Raw genomic sequence first — 22,912 nt, 5'->3', positions numbered from 1 at the left:
CCATCCCTGGAGGTATTTAAAAGATGTATAGATGTGGTGCTTAGGGACATGGTTTAGTGGTGGACTTGGCAGCGTTACGTTTATGGTTGGACTTGATGATCGTAAAGGTCTTTTCCAACCTAAATGGTTCTGTGATTCTATGAATGGGGAGAAAATCTGGGGGCCTGTTGGGCTGGATGGTTCCTCCTGCCCATCCGACGTGCAGCGACAGGGACGCTCAGGTGCAGAGCGCTCCCTGAGGGCTCTCCCTGCCGAGCCTCCGCCTGCAGGCTGCCGCCCTGCCCACCTCCTCGCCTCGCTCCTCCCGCGGGAGACGTGACGTTGCAGTGCGGTGACGTGAAGCCAGTCTCCCGGTGAGATGTGTTAATCGTCGCTTCCCCAGCAGCACCCTCAGCCACCCGCTTAGGGTGCAAATCTTGTCCAGTGGGTGACCAGTTGTACTCTCAGGGCCAGCCCTATAGAGCTGGTTTACAGTAAATGCTGTGGGAAGAGGCTGTTAGCAAGACCTGTAAGACACATAAAAGATCACTACATAAACAAGAAGTGAATCACTGTTATGAGTAAGATAAACAGGGCAACATGTGAACTCTGTTTTGTTTTGCATGGGATTTTTTGGGGGTTTTCCTGTGCTGGAACTCCCGGACTTTCATTCATGTATTTTTTAAACTATTAAATGTTTGACTGCATGTCAGAAATGGTTTGTCGTTTCTTTTCAGTCTTCTTTAGTGAAGAAGGTTGGGCAAGGGGATTGTTCCTATCTGTGTTTCGTATATTAAGTGGAACTTTTTGCTAGTTCTGGTCTCTCTATGATTAGTAATTGAGGAGTGTATTTAGACAGAAATAATCCTGAACTTGCGCCACTTAGAGATTAAGAAGAAATCAGCCCTGTTTCTCTCTAAGCTTCTTGTCAAATACTGAAGAAAACGCTGGGATACGGATAAGCAGCTTTGGTACAGGTTTTCTTTTCAACTAAAATACTTGCTAAAGTTAGTATCTGCTGATTTCTCAAATGCCTATATTTTCCCTATGCTTTTGATTCATTTTCCACATTTCGGCTTGCCTTCATGAAACAATGTTCCTTGCCAGCTTGGTCAGATACTTAACGAAATCGTTGCTCTAATCACATTCAGCCTGATTAGCCAAACCTTCATGGCAGTGCAGGTGCACACAGCTAATTGTGGGCATTGTCTATACAGTACAGTCTGGGTGCAAATGCTTTTTCAGTGGTGCTTAGCAGGAATTGGAAGTGGGAGGATAACTCTTATTTTCAGTCTCTGGTAGGATGCATGTGTTAGTGTACTGTTATGTTATTAAAGACGGACGTAAGGAATCGTTAACCAAATGTCAAATAAGCAATTCCTTTTGTAGGCAGGAAGGCACTGTGTAAGGTTTTCTTCCCATCTTCAGACTGAATTTTCAGACTGCAAATAATTCAAGTAGTGGGTCTTTTTTCCTTTCTATGACTTCTTATGGTTTGGGTTTTATGGCAATCACCTTTTCCCCTTTTACAATATGAGTGTCATGTTTCTCTCTACAAATCTCCTTAATTAACCTCCCAGCTTACTGTGAGATGCTACGTAGCAGAGTATTGTCTGACACTAGGGCCCCTTTACAACCTATTTCACTGAATTTTGAAAATACTCTAAAAACTTACGAGTCCTGAATTTTTTGAGGTATTTTTTCCATAATAGGAGCTCATTTACATGCGAGGTTAACTTGTTTGTTGCAAATTGATTTCAACTGCTTTAAGTTATGTGATTTTTTTTTTTTAGTTCATTGTTTAAATCATGTCTTTAAGACACTTGGATTTATGAGTAGTATCAGAGAAGTTACCCAGCATTTAGATTTGTGGTTTACTTTACTTTCAGAAACTGTAATGATGTGTATGATTCACCAGAGTGATAACAATTAGGACTTAAGAGAATGGACTGTTGCAAAGGAGTTAGCGTTTTTCTCAGGCTGTTCTCATGTCTCAAACTGTGGGATAGTCCTAGCTAGTACAAGTTAGTTCTCATGTGTCCTTAAACATGGATGAGTTTGTCCATCTGCCACATATAAATTTTCAATATGTTCCAACAAATGCCAGTGCTGCCCCGGGTACAGTGTACTGCTCTGCAGCTGAAGGAAATTTTTTCATCCCTCCTGTTAAAACTTTGTCTTTAACTTGTAATCCTCCTGCATGACACTTATTTTGCAGTGATTTTACTGCCATAAACCCACTATATACAATAGTTCAAAATTACATAAATCTCTAGTTGTGGGACAGAAGAAAATTAACTTAATAGCACACTGTCAGTCTGTTAATTAATCTTGCCCAATCTCCTAGTGTGGAGGTCAGTGGTACTTAGGCAGGTGTGTGTGCTTGCTGCCGTGGGCAGGCTCAGATGCAAATTGGGTCTCTTTCTGACAAGGGGGTACCACTCGTTGTGACATTTAAGACACAACTGTTAGCATGTGCTGTTGCCCAGATTGCAAAGTAAAGAAGAAGGGGGACAAAAAACAAAGGGGCATGGGGTGATTGCAGTGACTAGCTGATCCCTGTGTGTTTCACTGGCTTGTAGGGAAGTTGCTGGCTATTTCTTATTTACCCTTCTGGTCCCAAAGTAATCCAGGATTTTCAGATCTAGTGAATAGTACTCTGCATAGAGAAACAAGATACTAACTTCCCTGACTCTCATTTAAGAAGGCCCTTTATACCGAAGTTTTCTTTTTGTCACTGACACTGGTGTCAGAGGCAGAGTGGACTGGAACGTGACAGAGAAGTTGTTAGTGAACACTGCTGATGTCCAGCACCAAAAATAAAATGTTTCATGTACACAGCCAAAACATTGTTCATGTCAGGAAAGACTGTGTTGCATACTTTGTGAAGTAAATATGGTAATCTCCATTTCACTTCTGTATATGTAGAATTATTGAACTGAATTTTTGTTTCTTTCCTTTTCTGCAATATTTGATGCTGAGCCACATACAGTATGTGATGAATTGCATACAACTGGATGAGTTGAACTTTATTTTTCCCCTTTTTTAGTTCTTAATATTTCAAAACTTCTCCAATTTAAGAAAAGCTGAAAAATAGCAGAAGAATTTGTGATATACTGGAAGAGTGCATACACTGAAATGTTATTAAAAAGAAAATTGAAAATGAGTGATGGGAAGTAGAAGTAAAGGGAAGGGGCAGTTTTTGAAGATTCATCATGTTGGGAAAGAGGGATGAACAGGAAAAGAAAACCGTCAAAATATGAAAATGCCTTTTTTTTTTTTTTAAATGAATTTTTCTTAATCACAATCTTGGGATCTCCAAATGCTCTACTTGTTTTTTTTCTTTTTAATAATTAAATATCTTTTGACCTCTAGAGGCAGAGGTTTCTGTTTAATAAACCAGTTGTCAGATATTTGATTGATAGCAGTAGTGTACTGTAGGTCTAATTACAATTATAATACTATGGAAGTGGCCAGCCAATCCATTTGCTTCTCGTGGGCTCTACCTAATTCTGCATTACAGGCTTCCTAGCTTGAAACAAGGAGCATTATAGCAGGTGACACTTGGCACTGTCTGACAACGCTTGGGTTATTTTAAGAGAACAAATAATGTATCTGTGTACGATAGCTGAATGCTATGATGCCAAGAAGAAAGCCCAAGAATAATACACAGGTACCTCTTACTTGCTTTTTTATATGTGTACATGCACACATTTTTCTTATATGTGGTTATTTGTATGTATAAAACTAAGGAGATCTTTCCTGCAGTATACATCCCTCAGAAGATGCTACAGTGGAATAATTTATGTTGGTAACGGTTAAGTTGCAGTCTGGTCAGAAATGTTGAAATACTATTTTCAAATTGTATGAAGAGTGGAAGGACCCCAGGACACAATTTCTTCCTGGTGAGCTTTGGAGTTACTACTGGGCAGGAGGACTGCTTTGGTTTGGTTTGGCTTTGGAGGAAATACATGGTTCCTATTCCAGGTGAATATAGTACAGAAGATCATTTTCACAGTTTTGACTGAAAAACACATTACCAGAAAATTCAGTTTCTTCTGAAAGCAAATGGTTCTGCCAGATAAGGACCATTTTATTTCCTGTGTAAAATAAAGAAACAACAGTGGTACAAACTATAGCTTTTGAAAAAGGCAAACAGCTTTGGTCAAAGTCACGTGGCTTAGATAAAGAAATTTTCATATTCATTCTATGGCATGAGGTTCCCCATCGCCAATTCTATCCTCCTATAAGCTGTTCCCTCTGTTTTAATATTTTGTTATTCTTGTCCTTCCTTTCTGATGATTTATCTCAAGTTGTGAGTAACGTGAGGGCTTATTTTCGTATGGTGGTACTTTTAGTAGCTATGGATAATGAGATGCAAGTTTTGCTTCTGAACGTATGTTGTGATGATATTGGCATGACCATTGCAGTGAAGACCTAGTGTCTCCTCAGGGCTAGAGGAAAGCTGTTGAATTTGTAAGGCCTCTGTTTTCTGATGTATGGAGAAGAACAACACAATCTGACTGCACAGATAAACTGACATGGGCTAATTGAATATATATCTGTAGTCTGAAGTAGCCCTGTCAACGGTCTGATGTGGTTTGGTATGGTATAGAGGATCTCAGAAGCTATGCTTTGTATCTTAAAAAATAAAATCCTTACAAAATGATTTCATAGTAGCATAAATCTGTGATACCATATTTCTTCTGAAGTATGTCCAACCTTATTAATACCTTCAACACTTTACTGATTCTGAACATACAGTGCATAGAGAGTATTGTTGGAAACTAATGTATCTTAAGTGAAAGTACATCATATACTGCTGTGATTTCTTTGGTGGAAGATAGTGAGTTCATTATCTCTTCACTCTTTAGACTACTGCCAGACTTAAATGAGCTTTGTTACTCTGGCTGTTCTTGCTTGATAGATGGTCTTGGATGTTTTGCTTTCCGTTGCTTTCTGGCTTATAAATGTTATTTAATGGTGTGTGGTTAACTCTGAATTTTGTCACAACTGATTCATGTGGGTTTTGTTTTTTTTGTTTGTTTTGTTTTGGTTTTTTTTTTTTTTTTTTGATGTACAGACACTTAAGGTGGCTGCAGTGGTAAAACAATGAAGTAAAAGATTTTACTCAGTCCATTTTAGGCTTCTGTATGAACATTTTTGCCCTAATGCCTCTCCATTTAATATTTGACTGAGTAACCTGCTGTCTCACTTCAACACTTCCTTTTTTTCTTCTTCATGATAGATCTCTGAACAACAACTTTTTCACGTAAATTGACAAAAGCGGAGAAGAGATGGCCGGTTCAGCTCGAGAACATCTGCTTTTTGTGCGACGTCGCAACCCACAGCTACGGTATACTCTGAGCCCAGAGAATCTGCAGAGTTTGGCATCTCAGGGAACCATGGCTGAGAACATGAACTTGCAGCGTGCCAACAGCGACACTGATTTAGTGACCTCGGATAGCAGGTCTAGTTTGACAGCCAGTATGTATGAATACACCTTAGGGCAATCTCAGAACCTCATCATTTTCTGGGATATTAAGGAAGAAGTAGACCCGACTGACTGGATAGGACTATATCACATAGGTAAGTTAGAACCATCTTGTAATATTTCTGTGCATTTCTTGTTCTTTTCCCACTTCATATTTCCTTTTCTGATATGTGTTCTGGCACACTACATAATTAATCTAAAGGCTAAAGTTGAGGTAAGACTGCAGAGAATTACCTTGGATTTCTCTTTGTTTTTCTTAGTGCAGTGAACTATGTAAAAACATGATTCTGATTAATGTAGATATGGTTCCACAATGACCTGCTAGAAGATGAAATGCATTCTTACTAAACAACAAATGTGCATGCACTTACCTATTTTCAACTTTGCTGGTGGCTGGCTTACAGACTGGAAAATTTGGAGTACCATATTCATCATGTAACTTGACATGCTTACCGTCCAATGTTTATACAGTTTTTTTGGTCAAGTAAATTCTTAACACTTGTGAAAAGGTATTTTGTATAAGTCTTTGATGTTGTAGAACTGAAATTGTATCAATTCTGAAGGAGTGAGAATTTCTGTTTATGAAGAATTTTTGTAGAAGGAAATCCTCTGAAGAGATTCTTTTATGTGCTTTTTTGTGCTGTTCAGGATGTTTTATAGGAGAGAGCTGGAAAGAGTTCCAGGCTGGCATGCAAGGGCCTGTGGGCAGTGTGTGCATTAGTAAATGGTGTGGCTCAAAAGGAGTGGATCAGTAGGTCAAAGCAGTTGGTGCTGAGAGCCTAGCATCAGCAGCATATTTGGGTTGGGATTTTCCCTCGTATTACGTTTAATCAAGTCCCTAGATTGAAACATCCCTGCTGTGTGTGTGGTTTGGAGCTGTCCAATGGACAGTCTTTATGTCCCCGCTAGGAACTGGAGTATAGCTAGTGGGTAGCTGTAGTGGCACATGGGGTTTAGTTGTCTTCTCAAGCAGTGCAGTTCACGTGCACTAAAATTACTTTCTGAATTTAACCAGTGCTCGGTTAAGTGGGACTGATAGGTTGATTTGTTTCAAAATTGCACTGCTTCTCTGAACCTAATTACTAATGTAGAAAGGAACTGTCAATTCAACCTGTCAAAAGCAGGTATAGCAGAAACTGGTGGAAACAGATCTGACCACTGGAATTTTGTCTGTGCTGGGACTAAGCTTAGTGCAATGAAATTGGTCTCAGTAGGATTTTGGAGAGGTATTTGCTGTGCCATCTTTTTCCAAGATGTTCCATCTCTGCATCACTTAATGTTACATGCTGTGTAGATGCTGTTTCCAGTTCTGATTCTTTTCTTGTCTGATATTTTTTTCTGACATTACTGCAGCTCCACAAACTGGACAGTATTGACTTGTGCTGTTCCAGTGCTTACCTGGTTATAAAAGCTGTATTGGAATTGCTGCATGAGCTGCAGTCTCTCCTGGAAATAAACCATGGAGATGTGCTAACATTTAAGCCACCTAAATGAAGTGTCTCCATAATAAACAGAAATTAATCTTCCCAACAGTGTTAGCAACTGAAGTGTGATCTGTGCTGTAAAATGCACAGACTGCTAAATGGAGCTTAAACATACTAATTTAAATACATTGAGAGCTTCGTCTGAATAAAGGCTTGACACCCCTTCCGGTTGGTTTTTTTCATGGTTCACAGCACTTCAGGATTGATATTCAAGATGCTAAAGTACAGCATCTTTCTCTCAAATTTCCATTGGTTCTTATTGTAGGCTCTAAGTGATTTTTATCCTACTTTCATGATTAAAAATATTTCGACTTTCAGTCTGTTGAGCCCCTAAAGTACAAAGTAATATTAAGTTACCACAGGGTAAGAATTCTATAAGGAAGAGCCAAATTTATGCCTTCTTGGGCCTAAAATCTCCACCATGCTGCTGTGTAATACCAAAGTTTGAATATGTTGGGTTTCTTGTTTTCTTTTTAAATGATGAAAGGTCCAGGAACTCATTCACATTGTCTCCACTGCCACTTGAAATCTTTGAGCGCTAATAAGAGTTTTGTTACTGATTTAAAATAGATCTGAGCAGAGTCTTTCCTTTAAGACTTGCGGTTTCATCATTCCGAATGGTGGAACTGCACATTTTTTACAACAGAGGGGTAAGGATATATTCAGCCTGATAGCCATGCCTGTCTGTCTTTGAGTTAGGTTTTTTGATAAACTCTTTGAAGTATCTAGCATCTTTTAAAAATAAAAAATGATTAAAAAAATTGTAAGAGTATGATCTAAAAACCTTTCATTTGCATAACTTTTACAGACATAGCTAAGGTAAGTTAAATCCCACAGGGTATAATCCAGGATTTTCAGTCCTTTGTAATGACTACCATGAAGTACCCTCAGTTCCCACTTACTCCTTTGGAAGTGAGGACACTCACTTCTTAGTTCCTCGGGAGAGGATGTTTGTGGGTGAATATATTTAAAAATAAAAGCTCCATTCTCAAACACCTTATTAATATTCAACATAGTTGCTTGAAGTTATCCATCCTGTTCTTTAAAATGAAAACCATTTCACTTACAAAGTCACTCTCCTCTGGCATTGTCTGCTGAAGGCAGCCCAAGCTGTGTGTGGACACTAACACAAGACAGCACTGGGGCTGTGCCAGCCTACTGCTGTACCTCCAATGTTCCCCCACATCTTCTAGTAAAGCACCATTTTTCAAGGAGCTAGGAACCGGAAAAGGCAAATGTTTTGCTCTTATTTAAAAAAAAAAATACATTGCATAACCAAAAGCACAGTCCTGTGGCTTTTTTCTTTTTTAATGTTGGTTGCACAATTAACTGTCATGAAAGCTGGATCAATGTTTTAAGGGGGAAAAAAGTGGTTGTTAATTCTGTAAACGAAGAGAAGGTGAAATTGTAAAAATGAGCATCATTCCGAGCTCAGGCTTTGGTACAGAGAGACCTGGCAAAGGTCTGAAGCAATCCAGGTATATTTTCACTTCAAATTAATTTCATAGAATAAATCCGTTATAAAAGGAATTGAAAATGACACACTGGTGTTATGGGTGGCGACAACAAATTATACGCCAGCCTGTGGACAGTCCGATCAAAATTCATTGAAGCAAGCAGCAAACAGGCAAAACAGCGCTGGGCGGCCGGGGAGTCTCTGCTCTACCAACAGGCGCGCACCCAACCCCTTTAGAGTCCCCTTTTTATAGTCCGTGGTTGCCGCGCTAAAGCCCAGAGTCCCAGCCCACGTGGCCTTGCGTAGTGTCTTCTGCGATTGCGCGCCTGGTTGCTAAGGGGGTCGTGGGATGAAGGTTGTAGTCTTCTTCTGTGTTTCTTGTCGTTTAGAGCCATGCGTACCTTAAAATATTTCCTTATTAGGCATTGAAAGCCGAGCTATCCCGTTCACTTAGCAGGACCTTAGAGTTACAAAGTTTCCAACTGCACCTGTTTGCAGGAGCTAACGCTGCCTTGCAAAAGCGAACATACTGTGCAAGGCTTACAAAACCGGTTTGATTAACAAATACGTAAGATGAATTAATACATAAGATGAATTTATCACACTGGGAAACTGTCTTGCCTCTTCATTCATTAATTTGTCCAATTAGCACGCTCTCATTAGTTTTCTATCATGAGAAAGCAGTTAGTTCTGTGCTTCCGAGTGTGGTTTTACTGCATGGTTAAAACTGCAGTAGCTCACTAGGAATCCCACCGAACTTTTTAGATCCCTTTCTTTTTAAGAGGCTGACTACAAACCACTGTACACAATCACCCAGACATCAGTTGGTGCAGTGGGTCACAAGACTGTCAGTAATCGGAGTCACTGCCCCTACTGCTAGGTGGTTTGCAGATGATTGGTTTGCACTAGGGAATGATAGATGGAGCTTTTTCTAGTGGAGTACAACTTCAGTGAAATGTTTGGCCTGCTAAATGGTTATGAAAATAGATGTTATCTTTTTAAAAAGAGAAAAGCCTAAGGGGAGAAACACAGAATCATCTTATTCTGAAGGACTGATTCTTTTTTTTTTTTTTTTTAGTATGGGTGAATTTTTTTCCAGACTTACATTTGGGGTTTTTTTTGTTTTGTTTTTTTTTTTTAAGGGGGAGGGAAGTCATAAATAAACAAATACTTTGTAGAAAAGACTGCATATTTTATTAGACATTAATTCACTATAATGTCCTCAGGATACTCCTCTGCAATAACTTTTGGTCTTTCAGTTTTAAATGCAAGAAGTTGAACCTAACTGAAAAATTCTACATAGCTCTACATAGCTAAATTCATGCTCAGTTTTTCTAGAATTTTGTATGGAATGTTTTTAGATAGATGTGTGAGTTTGATGGGTTTAGTACCATGCTGCTATCTTCTGTTTCATCACTGTGTACAGCTAAAATGTGATCTGTTTTCTTGTTGAGGGACTGCTTTGTACAGAGGGTCTCTTTCTTCTGCAGTGTATTCCTAAGGATTACCGGAAGAAAAGTGTATGTGAGGAACACAGTGTATTCTGTGAAGGCAAACATCCTTTTTCCTGACTATTTCTGGTTTTGTACTGTCTGAACTTTTAAAAGTATCAGTAGCACTTCTTGAACAGTCTTGTCCATCAAGTTTTGTTGAAGCAGCTTTCTAGCTACAGAATTAGTGGAGAATGTAGATAACACAGGTGTCCCAGTGAGACTACATGTAAGGGAGAAATGTTATTTCTGAGTCTTAGCTCTTCTTCAGGTAAATCAGGCAGTGTTGCATGAAAATTGTCAAATCTGAAATGCAGGTTTGTAATTTTGAATTCAGCTTTAAGCTTTGCCTAGAATGGGCTTCTTATTTCTTCTTCAGGTCCGGTTATGAAGATTGTCACTTGAAAGTGACAAGACGTGATGAAATTCGGAGAGGGGGCTTTTTAGTAGAGGTATTGTACCTGTGCTTACTCTAAGGAGTAAAGGTAAATTTTCAGTCTTTCTGTCTTAATGAGAAGGAAGGAAGAGGTCCATTCTCTCAATTTTTTTAAACTTTTTTCTTTTTGTAAGAGCTAGACTAGGATTTAGACTGAAGGCCTTCTTCATCTTTTGAAGTGGTGAAACACTACAGAAATTAACAAACACTTTATGCACCCTGTTAGACCCATGGAGTTTTCTTGTCCAGTACTGACCCAGCTTTTGCTCTGTACCTGTGTGTTTTAAAAATGTTTGTTCCAAGCAGTGTTTAAGCGATTGGAGTTTTACAGACATTTTTTTCCTCTAATTAAGAGGAATCTGAATCTTGCTGTGGCAAGAGTAGTCAGGCTCTGGAGTCCTGTAGTAAGTAAAGCTGTGCAAAGTATTGGACCCAGTTGGAATCAAAGAAGAGAAATGGATATTCAGTTCAAAGGGACTGTGAGACATCCCAGTTTTCTTGCTACTGTGTTATAGTAGCAACAGGGTACCAGGACTTCCTTGGGAAGTGAGAACTGTTCAAGAAGATGAGCAAGTGGACTCTCCACTGCTTGTGGGATGCTGAGGGAAGTTGAATCTTGATGAGTTTTATGGGTTGCCATGAAGTCTCATATTTAAAGAAATCAGAAAGTACAAAATAAAGAATAAAAAGTCAGGTGAGAGAAGCAAACCCCGCTTTTGGTTTAAATAGATTAACTCCCATGGCCAAATTGCGCAGGTTGGCCTATTTTTGTCCTAATTTATGGAGTCCTATTTATGAGATGCATGCCCTTGTTCTAGAGATCCTTAGCACATTTAAAATGCTGGCTATCAAAGGTCATTATATTTGTTTCCATCAGCTGCTTTTTCACAGGCTGCTTGGCTTTTTGTTATACCTACAGCATGGATCCACAATAGCATTACAAAAACAAAACAAAAATAAAACAAAAAAAACCCCTGATGCAAAATTATATAGGGCAATTTAGATAGGATCTAGGTTTATACTATGCCTCCTAGGGTAATGGAGTTTGGAGCCTTTCCATTTCAGGTCAGACAAGATTAAAAAGAAAAAAGCTTTCACATAAACTGCCTTTAATACACTTAAAATAGTGGCTTACATTAGACAGAGAGATGATAAGATGTTAAGATACTTTATTCCCAGAAGATTTCTCTGGTTTCCATTATAGAAAACACATAAAGTAATAATTGTATTATTTTCCAGAAAAGCCTGATTATTCACTTGGTTTTTTTTTCTCCTTCCTGTTTTAGCAATATGAGTACTTTTCTGTAATTTAAAATCTGAGCAGTACTGTTAATGTCTGTTGACAAATTACAAGGCATAACAGTATTAATTTGTGGTTACTCCTCATTTTGCCTGCTGCTGAAGTCTGCAAACCATGGACTTGACTTTCTGTGTAGAAGAGTTGGGTCTTTACCCAGTTGGCTCCATGGTAGAGTCTTTGGCTTAGGCTTCTAGGAGGCTGGTGTTGTGCTGTTTGTCATCAACCATTGGGGATTTTTTTTATTTTTATGTTTTTTTAAGTTATATCATCTGAATATCTAAGCACTGTGGTAATTTTGTTCTCTTCAAAAAATAAACAAAAGGACCAGCTATGGCTCTGAAGCTCTGGAAGAGCCATACCTGTGCATGTTGAGATGTCAGTGAAACTCCCACTGGACATGTATGCTTAAATAATATGTATAACAAAGCTAAATTCATTGTCAACAATAAGTAGGATTACAGGAGAGAACTTGAATTCATCTTGGCCTGCATCTGGGTTTGGCACTAGTCTGTGTCTGTCTGATGTTGTTATTTGTGATGATAAGCAAAAGTGTGTGGAAAAAGCTGCTTTGAAATACTTCATTTGCTGGTGACAGTGATATTTAGGGAAAGGCCACCTCTTGAGTGGGATAATGAGGAGTGAAGGTAGTCTAATATAGGAATTGTATCCTAAAATCATATGTGGTGAGGTTTACAGTAGTTTAAAAAAAAAAAAAATCTGTGACAAACCAACAGTCATCAGAAGCTTTCCTTCCAGGTACTGCATTTCAATCTTCTTTCCTTTCTTCCTAGATCCCGACCCACTTACAAAGCTACTGTTCTCCCCAACACAGACTTAGGTACTTTCTCCTCCTCGGTTGTGAGCTAGTAAGTTTTGCTCAAAAATCAGTGTATGGACAACATTATACCTTCTCTTTACAGCAAAAGTTAGAAGACATGAATAGAAGGTGCTTTCTCTATGTATATTCATTGCATGCAGCAGATAGATAAAAGATACATTCACTACATTAAAATATACTCATTATATTTGTTTTAAGAAGAAAAGAGTTACTTCACTGCTAAAAAATAAAAACAAAACCTAGAGTCTTGTAGGATGATATTTATGTCTGGCAGAAGTTCAAGCTGTGACAGAGAAAGTGTTGCCAGAACATCCAAACTTTTCAGTTAATCGTGTTTTTTAAATTTTTGGATACCTCTGACCTGAAACCTAGGCGAACGTAACTGCAGGGAGGACACTTTCAGCTGTGTTGTCAGTATCTTTCCACTGCAAGAGGTTTTGGCATGACAACATTTATAATCCTTTGGATAGAAAGCAGCGTTCTCCCCACCCTGCCTGTTTGGTGTAAGTGGCTGTTCCAGCAGATGGGAAGATGGCAAATACGAACACGGGATAATGGAGAACAATGTACACTTCTGAATTTGTAATACTCCCTTTTACCATAAAACTGCCTTGCATTAGCTTTTTTTTTTATTTGTTTGAAGGAGGTTGGCTTTCATTTTGGTTTTTTGAAAAGACATTTGCTGAGCTGTTTTCTATCATCAAACCAACATGCCATGCAGTATTTTCAAAATAATTTGGGAAAAACAGTTATCCCCAATCACTGACAACTGGATTGAAAAAGTAGTTGCATTAATTAATCTATTGATTTGTTTAATGTAAGTAATAGCTTATGGATTAGTTTTGCATTATGCACAGTGTTAGAATTCCTCCTGTAAATTTTTTATGAAGTTCTTGGCTCTTTCATCGGCACGGATTTATCAATGACTGTAAGAATCTGAATTAATGAAGAAGTGTTACAAGCTGAGTGTTAAATATAGTATGTTAAGGATGTGACCGGTGTAGTTAAAACCAGTAGCACTTAAAAAGATGAGAAACACGCATAACTAGAACTCTGAAACTAACACTTTATTGGTGGATATGTTTAATATAGCCTTTTAATATATGCTGATATTGGATACACATATTCTTAAATTATAACTGGAGGAGGTTACTGAAGGTGCCAATATTGATCTTGATAGGCCTCCTTTCCTGGCAAAGTTCATCAAGATGTATCTGGCAACTTATGCTATTTGAGGAGCAAAAAAGATCCAGAGAATGGCCAGATCTGACCATCTTAGAGCTCCTCTGGTACGGAAAAATTTTCAGCTGGGCCTGAGTGGTATCCAGCCCTTGTACAATTTGCTGGTTTGGCATAAGAGTGGTACTGATGTGGGGTGAAGGTGCTACAAGGGTGCAGTTAAACTGACTCTGCTTAGCTAGCCTTTACTCCTTGGGAAAAACAAAGCTTACAAATATCTGCATTGGCACCGTTTCTTGTCTCTTTGCCCAGCAGCATCCAGGATTCCATCGCTCGCACTCTGGTGGGCAGCCAATTCCCAGGCAAGCAAATCCCGTGCTTCGGAGCTTTGTTTCAAGGTCTAGTCAAACTCCCTTCATGAGATCTGCCTCCTTTGTCTAGCAGTCATTCAGAGTTAATGTCAAACTGCTTAGTCTTTGGTTGTATTTTGAGTCAGTAATCACTCATTCCATCACTAATATGTCAGTAGTCCTTGAAAGTTTATAAAAATCAGTAGATTCATTGTCCTTGTCATTCCTTCCCTGACCTTGGGAATAATTTAATCCTTTCTATCCCAATGTGTGGTAATGCAAAAAAATGAACCTACACTTTCCATAAAAATAACACAGTCATTTCCCATGTGCTGTAGTAAGGAGAAGAGGAAAAGATACAATAAAGATTCGTTACTTTTGCCTGGAAGAAGCAAGATAAATACTGTAAAGTGTTCAGTGAATGTAAAGGACCTTATTTTGAAAATTTATCGAGTATATTCAAAATAACTTGAATAGTTATGCGGATATATAATTGGATCATAAGGGAAATGGACAAAGGATATTTATTCTTAAAGAGCCTATTTAAGAATTCAATTTCATCTTAATCTCTTCTTGCATGTCGCTGTTAACATCATGCCCTCTTTAACTGTACATAGAAGAATGTTTGACAGATACAGGTCACCGGTTTCTAGTTTTCTTACAGAAGGTGTGATTAGAAATTCAGTTTCTGGTTTTCCCTGACTAATTCTCTGATCATTGCTATTCAGTTGCCATTAGAAGTTTCCATTATTGAATACAGTATGAACTCTCATGCTCCATTAAGTGCTTCCTTCCTTGAGAATTTATCTGATGGTCATAAATGTGGTTCACATGAGTCAAGTCACACTTGAGGATCATTTTAGACAGTTTAAAACCGAAAGCTTGGACCTACTAGGTGTCATCTGTGAAGAGAACTAAGAATTAAAGACATTTGGTGCCTTGCAAGATCAGGATCTTAAGCAATGTGTTATCTTTGCCATCAAATGTAGAAGCGGTTTCTTGCATATGAAGCCAGTTAAGCTTAAATGGGTTTGGCTTTATAAGATGAAATATGCATAGGAAAACATTATAGTGCAATAGCAGGTGCATACTGTTGTCACTGAGATAAATATCCAGTAATGACCTCATAAAAAAGAAACAAAACAACCCCATCTTTCTGTGTTCAATGTAGTTTAATTTGTATATAGAGTTTCATGCATGACATAGTTCAGCAGATGGTAGCCTGCAGGGAGAGGGAAAATTCAGTTCGAAATTTTTCAACATAGATGCATCTCTGAATTTTAGTAGACTTACAGACAGGCAGTTGCTTTCAAGATACTGAATAAGGATGCAACAATCTACCAAAGTCAACAACGAATAAGATTTTTAGGAGGTATTGATGGGGTTGAACTTAATGTACAGTCAACAATACTGTCTTTGATGTATTCTTTAACTTGTAAATTATTTGAGCAATAGGATGAAAAGTGCATTGTCCAGTTTCCTTTAAAAAAACCAAACATGCCCATGATATGTTTTTGGCAAGTAAAATCAAAAACAACCCACCTGACATCAGTGGCATTTCACCAAATGATGCAAATAGCTTTATGACTTTTGTTGTCAATTCAGCTAGATGTTCTGAGTCATTAGCACATAAGATTTCGATTTTGAAAAGCAGTCTTAATTACAGCACACTTAATTGAGTACACTTCTTCTCTCCTGCTCAAGCAGTTAAATAAAATTTACTGCCTTTCAGATTAGTGTAGATTACGGTCTTCGGTGCTACTATTTACTGCCCGTTGGCTGAGCAGCACTAAGCTGGCAGAGCATTTACTCTCCCAAGAATACGAACAGCTCTATGCTGATTTAGCATCTCAAATGGGATGATGGAAAGCAGCAGGAGTAGCTGCAGGGAACCTGCAGGAGTATGTAACCACGAGTGAGAGGGACTGTCTCTTTGACGGTAATTTGCCACTCAGCCTGCTCAGCTGCAATGTGCAGCAGTGACCCCAGCAGAGAGGGTGTGATGGGGTGTGATTTGTAGGCTGCTGTAATAGGAATGCAAGTCTGATTGCACTTTTGGTAATTACTTATTTATGCTCTGGGTTTACTTGTATAGCTGGGAGTAGTTGAGTTGGTGAGCCTTTGTTTCTAGTTGCATTTAATTCTAGGTTCTGTTCTTTGCCTTCAGAATCCCAGGGAGTTACTGCTCTTTAAAAATATTCTGCTAGGAACATAAAAGAAATCATGGAAATGTTGTTATATGTAGGTGCTTTCAAGATACTTACACAAATTAATAAAGCTTCTTTGCCTTCATTAGTCTACACAGTTTTGTGGTCCTTTTTTGCTGTTGCATGTTAACACTGCAAGAGAGAAAGCTTTTTAATTGTGAGATTTTATGCTAAAAAGTTAAATAAGCAAGATGTTTATCTCCTTTTTTGACTTCTAGTGATGATTTCAATATAATTTGCTTTGATTTTGGGCACTCGTAGAATGATATCCCTTCTAAAGAATTGCAACGTGACCTTTGTGTTTCTTTTAGATTTGGTCTCATCCAGTTTAATCTGCAGAGCCATTTAGTACTTGTCATAAGCAGTGTTTGGCTTCGTCTCCTCTCATCTTCATGACATAAGCTTAAAGATTTGAGTCTATAAGTAACTATATCGGCATCCTTTTTGTTTAAGAGGTAAATCTTAACCCTGAAGAAATAATCCATCTCATTACAAAACTAAAAAAGCATATGTGTGAGGAAAAAGGTCTAGGCAATGCATGGAGAAAAAAGTCATTCCTGTTACTCTGAATATGATATGATGGTGCTGAAGACAAGTTAGCAGTTTTTCTGGTTATTACAGGAAAACTCTGTTTACAGTGCATTACTCTGGAGTTAACTTATCCTGGAAATTCTAAATTCTCTTCTGCTGAAGTAGATTGCAAAGATCCTGGGCAATCTTCCAACCTCCTTTTCACTCTTCTGCTTCTGCTGCATGAGAGGTAATGAAGAATAGATTAGTAAGATGCTATCACTTGGATAATGTCTTTTTACTTAAGACTGCTGTGCAGTTAGACGTAGTTAATCAAGACTTTGTCATAAAATACCGTTTAAATTTCCAATGGAAAACAGTTTTCCATTTAGCTAGGGTATGAACTACCAATTACTTTGAGGTAGGTTATTTGGTACTCAAGAATATTTATTAACGTCTTGGTAATTTTGTAGATACATACTCACCAGAAACTCACCAGTTATTGTGAACAAATTGAAGCTATGTTTGGGTAGTTGGATATGAAGTACGTTAATCTAAAAATGGCATTTGGCTAAAACTAGAGTGTTATGATTCTTTGAAGATGAGAAGAGCCTGTTAAAAGTATTTGATTTCAAAATAGTGGAGAAGGATGAACTTGCTCTTTAGAGGTCCCACTTGCTGACTGTTCAAGGATCTGAATTACCACTTAGCACTATTCCAATTCTCTTTTTGCTTAGACAAAGGTTGAGCAATTTAATTCTGAAAATTAACTTTCTGGTAATAAGCTACATAACCTGAAAAAAGTCTTTGATTTATTTTATTTTTAAAAATTTTTTTTTTTTTTAAAACGGATACATTGGCTTGCATTGAGTGTGATGGGTTTTTTGTTTGTTTGTTTGTTTTTTGTTTTTCTCCAAATCTCACTTCTGCTCTTTCCACTCAGTTTCTTTTAATGGAAGGTTATGTGGACATATGTCAAAATTTAGGTTTATGACAGTCCAGGTACTGTGAGCAAACAAACAAAAAAGCTAATTTGAAGTAGGAAATGATGAAATGATTATTGTGTTTTATTTTTTTCCCCAGCTCCACAGCCTTTTTATTTTTGCTTCTGTTGGTTTGGGGAGTCTGTATATACCTTCTCACTCAGTTACGCTTTCTGCCTTTGTACTTCTTGTATTTTAATACTATATTTCTTGTGTTAAGGTGAGGGGGAGTCTGAGTGGGAAACATCGTTAAGATGATCACGAAGTTGAAACTGCTTTGCCCTAGAGAAAACTAACACATCCTCCCTCCAAAAAAAATCACTGAGTTTTAGTGTTGTTTTGGGTTGCATCTAATTTGATTATAGTTTTCCTTTGGATACTTGCTGATCTGACTTACTGTGCAGCTAACTGGCTGCTTTGTCTGGTGGAGCATGGCAGGAGGCAGTGTGAGGCTGCTCCTCCACGGGCTGTCTGCTGATGCGGTGGTTGTAACTGTTAGCTGCTATGTGAAACTACATCATTAGAAGAGCAGTTGGATCTCAGCTTTCCTGTAGGAGATAAAAGCTTTAAAACAATGAAATATTTCTGGATGTTGGGACTGGCATGTTAAGAATGTGTGTATGATGAAGGAGTTAGTGGATTGTAAAGGCGCATGCTAAGGTTTGGAAACCTCTTTGTTTGCCAGACCAGGTAAAGATGACAAATTACGTACAGGGATCAAGGGATATTCCGATACAGAGAAGTCATCAAATAGAAAAATGAAGTCCAAGGCAATCAACTGGAAAGACTGGACAGACACTGATCCAGACTGGAAAGACTGTCAAGAGTAATGGAGAAAATGAGAAGGAGGCACAGAGACTTTACTGTCTTGATTGAATCTGTCTGAAGAGTGACTTTGTGCTGCAAACTCAGGGTGCAGCTTCCCTCCATTGTGAGAGCCCCACTTGATCATTTCTCCAAGAGTGGGGTGGTGTTCATGTGATAGCATACCAGCCAGGTCTGGGAGGGAAACGTGTTCTGGGAGATTCATTACCATGTCTGGACCCTGCTACATTTCCAGAGGCTGTATGTGCATTGGATTGAGCCTCCCAAGTGAAAGAAGAGTCTTAGCACCTTTGCCAGCCCAGCACGTGAACATATATCGTCACTTGGTAAACGTCTAGCCAAAGGCATCTGTTCAGCATTGTCATGCTGCTAAATTCATGTCTAGTAGACAATGGCATAGAAAAGTTTTAATGAAAAATTGCCTTTTTTCACTTAATGACTGAGAATACTCGAAATACTTGAGTTGTACTCTTTGTGCTTCACAAGTATGTGAGAATCCAGAGAAGGGCAAAAGCAATTTGTCATAACTACTATTTCATGAAATCTTTGTTGTTTGGCAGATGGATTTTTCATTTGTTCCTGTCATGATTTCAGATATTCAGAAATATGAAACCCTGGGGATGAGTGGTTCTTGGAAAGGCTGTAAAAAAGTTTCTGGTTCTTTGCTTTTGTTTTCAAAGTGTTGAGCTTTTCCAAGACAGTGCACTTGATTACGTTGCTGGAGACCCTTGAAGGTGGGGACTTCTTGTTTCCTTGTCCCTGGGTGATGACCTCCACGTAGCCAGCGTCCTCAGAGCTCTGTGATGAGGTGGTTCTGTGATGCATTTTGCATCTCACTGAAAAGGCTTTGTCTTGGGATGTATAGTTTGACCGTGGACCCTATGCCCCTGGGGGTAAGCACCGGGGATGTGAAAGAAAGTTCTCATGAGGCATAATGGCAGCAATATTTTTAATTTAAATATTGGGGAGATTCACTAAACTATTTCAGGGAAGGTTTTTTGTCTCTACAGGGGAAAAAAAAAAAACAGCAAAGAGCCACTTTACCTTCCTGATTAACTGGAGAATGTTGCTTTTAAAGTGGGCATAAGGAGAGTTACGATGATGGGAAACAAACATTGTGTTTCACAGAAAATATTTCAGGTTTGTTTAGAACCTCTTCCTGCTCATTTCTTTAGAAATCTAAGACTGACTTGTCTTATTGTGTGTGTATTGGATGAATTTCTTCCAGGATGTGTTGGCTCATTTCCTTGAGTACTTCTAAATTTTCTGAATTTTTTTCAGTCACAACAGATAGCTGAAAAAGCTTTGAGGAAATGAGTCAACCTCCTGAAATAAATTGCTTACTGAATAGAGGATACTGTGTTTGAAGTCATAGATGCCCTTGATAGTTCTGTGGATACTAATTTACAGATGTTCTCTGAAATTCTGTTATATATACTCCATGTTCCAAAATGATTTGGGAGAAAATATCCCAAAAGAGCACCTGGGCTTTGCTGTTAGAAATGTAGGGCATGTTTTCAGACTACCAGGTATCAGCGCGGGAGAGGTGCAGATTGCGAAGTGACAGACAGAATCTCTAATGCAAAATTAAGGACGTCACCTGAACTTGCGTGTAAATTAAGAGGAGTAATGTAAAGTTGCTGAGTTGAGGACTACCAAGCTTTCTTAAAAGAGCATCCTGAAATCTGAAGGTTGCATGGGCAATGTGCTTAGCTCCTTATTTCATCACTCGCAAACAATTTGCATGGTTTCAGGAGCCCTTTCTGATGGTGTCCTGCGTGGCCCACAGTCGCCTAAAGCAGGTGTGTTTGTTCTGTGAGGAAAGGCCCATGACCTGGCCTCCCTCCCTTCAGGGCCGTAAGAGCCCCAGCAGGGAGTTTCTCTGCACAGGGCTTTGCTGAGTCACTGCACTGGCAACTGACTGGAATCCTACATAGTTAGTTTAAAAATAAGTAAAAGGACACCATTTTAGTAACATGTATGTCTCATACAGTAGGTAGGCAAGGCTTTGGGATTTTCTTTGCGTCCCAAGAATTACGCAGCAACTCAGGGACAGAAATGAGGAAGCCAGCATCAAATGTCATGATTTGGGATTTTCTCTCTGATGAGCCAAACTAAAAGTAAAACCAGATGATCCTGAATTTTTAAGAAGTTTGACATCTGGATCTGAACTTTGAACTTGGATGCAGCAGTAATTAGCCAGCTTGCCCTGCTTTAGTGTATTACACAGAAAATCCCTGATGCAAGCAATAAATACCACATCTCCAAACAGATGACATACACTGTCAGCTTTTTAGGCACTCTGGAAAAACCTGAATACATGCAGATCACAACAGAAAGAAGAAAGTGCAGAGTAACTGCAAAGGACTTGACCCTGTTGGTATGTAAAGTGTCTCAAAACAATGAGAGTTGGATAAATGCAGGTGCGAAATAAAAATCCAACTGTGATGCTCCATCTAAAAGTTCCCCACTTTGCGAAGGGAGGGAGTTGGAAGATGGTGCAGGTCTCTGCCTCTGGTTTTCTAGTTGTCGTCAGTGTTTGTCTGTGACTTGCAGTCATGAACAACTGACTTGCTACATTTCAGTCCTTGGAGGATAAGTGTTAGCCACGGTACTTTGATACTTTGATTTATAGGCTTTTTAATATGATCTTTAGGACTGAAGTAGCAGTATGTATTAGGAGTTGCAACTGCAAGTTCCACAGCGGTTTTGCCCTGAGGTTCAATGCAGCTGAAATCTTTCCTGAAGTAGCACAGGTATTTCTTAGTTATTCTGAAGAGGGTGAAAGTGAAGGGGGCGGTGGAACCAACCAACGAAAAACCCCCCAAAATGACTATGATCATGAGCAGTTGTAAAGCAGTGTTCACCAGTTCGCCATGTTCACCAGTTCACAGTGCTGAGGATTTAGGATAGCGATGGCTTTTCCCCCTCCATTTTTGGATATTTACAAGAGAGTATCAGGTGGCATATCTGTTACAGTTTCTTTCCAAGTCCTTATAAATATTTCCATTTCCAACCCTCTATGCTTTCCTGGTATAAAATCCAACTACTTCATTTTGTAGTTAATTTTTTATTTAATCATTCCCAGTTCTTGTGGAGATAAGGTTCTGCGACTGCATGGGGAGGGAATGGTCCTCCATTCCTCTTAGCAAGGGCAAGCAAAAGGGCAGAATAGTCATGGTTTATTTAAAAAAAAAAAAAAAAAAAAAAGAAAAGAAAAAGAAAAAGTATTGCATTAGTAGAAGTGTCCCTGTTGAAGAATCTGAAGAAATTATTGACAGTAATGTGTTTGGCAGGATTGTGGGAAAGAAAAAGAGTGCTTGACACAAGGTTGACTTGCAGGTCAGCATATGTACCTGCTTGCAGCTCCAGGTTGAGGCATTAGGGGATGGTATCCCAAGTGTGGTAATCAGCGAAAGTAGGTGGCTACAGCCACCATGACAAACTGTCAGCATGTTGTGACAAAATGGGTTTGGTCTCCTCAGCAAAGAACCAACAAAAACTTGTGAATTTCTGTCAAGTAAACAAGCCCCAGGCTGCAGTCCAAGGGATCCTGAATCAGGTCAGGGACAGCAGAAGAATGTAGGCACTGAGACAGAAGTGAACAAACTAGATTTCCTGTGCCTGTATACCTTGCAAAAATAGCATCTTTGAAAGTATATGTGCAAATTTAGAATGTGCTGCGCTCCTGAACTATTTCTGGGTTATCCTGTGTCTGCTTGAATATTAAAACAGCGTATAACCACACTATATTGTTTGGTGGAAATGACTGAAAAAAACATGATGTGTTTCTGGAATGCGAACTGGGTCAGACTTCAGTCATGCTCATCCAAAAAACCCTTCTCCTGATGTCTACAGTGTTTCCTTAATTGTGCTGTTAAATTCTGCGATGTCAGCATGCTAGTGCCAGATCCCAAAATGGGATAGTCTGTGTTTGCAAGTCATCAATGACACACAATATAAAATTATACAAAAATGCAGAAACCGTAGCTCAGCTGAAAATTATGCCCTAGGGACTCGGTTCACAAATTGTATTAACAAAGTTTTCAGGATCAGAGCTCACTGTATGAAATTGTGCATAGTTAGGTGTAATATAACCAATCTGTACAGGATTTTTTTGTTTAAGAAAGCATTTTTATATGCTTCTAAAGCCATAGGTTTCTTTTTTGTTGTTTTTGTGTATTGCTTGACTGCTTCTTGGATATACACTACCATATTGAGTAGCGCTGGCTGTTGTCATCTACCAATAAGGGAATAATACATGTCTTTGGGAACATTCAAAATATTTTATTTCAGGTGCAACATTAGTAGTAAATGCTTAGAGATGATGTTTCACTTCTTACAGCTTTGCTGGGCTTCATAATGAACTCAGATTGTCCTA

The 22,912-nt window shown here is 38.7% G+C and overlaps 1 protein-coding gene across 1 annotated transcript in view; it reads left to right on the top strand.

Annotated features, from left to right (window-relative positions):
* The window catches only part of HECW2 (HECT, C2 and WW domain containing E3 ubiquitin protein ligase 2), a 170,329-nt gene that overhangs the window by 51,279 nt on the left and 96,138 nt on the right, over nucleotides 1–22,912 (top strand). The window contains exon 2 of the mRNA XM_030018086.2: nucleotides 5,228–5,568. Coding sequence (XP_029873946.1) covers nucleotides 5,277–5,568 — 292 coding nt within the window. The 5' untranslated portion in view covers nucleotides 5,228–5,276. The remainder of the gene's footprint in view (nucleotides 1–5,227; nucleotides 5,569–22,912) is intronic.

Source organism: Aquila chrysaetos, chromosome 6, assembly GCF_900496995.4.
Source record: "Aquila chrysaetos chrysaetos chromosome 6, bAquChr1.4, whole genome shotgun sequence".
In the NCBI taxonomy this organism is placed as follows: Eukaryota; Metazoa; Chordata; class Aves; order Accipitriformes; family Accipitridae; genus Aquila; species Aquila chrysaetos.
This window is presented reverse-complemented; position numbering and strand designations above follow the sequence as displayed.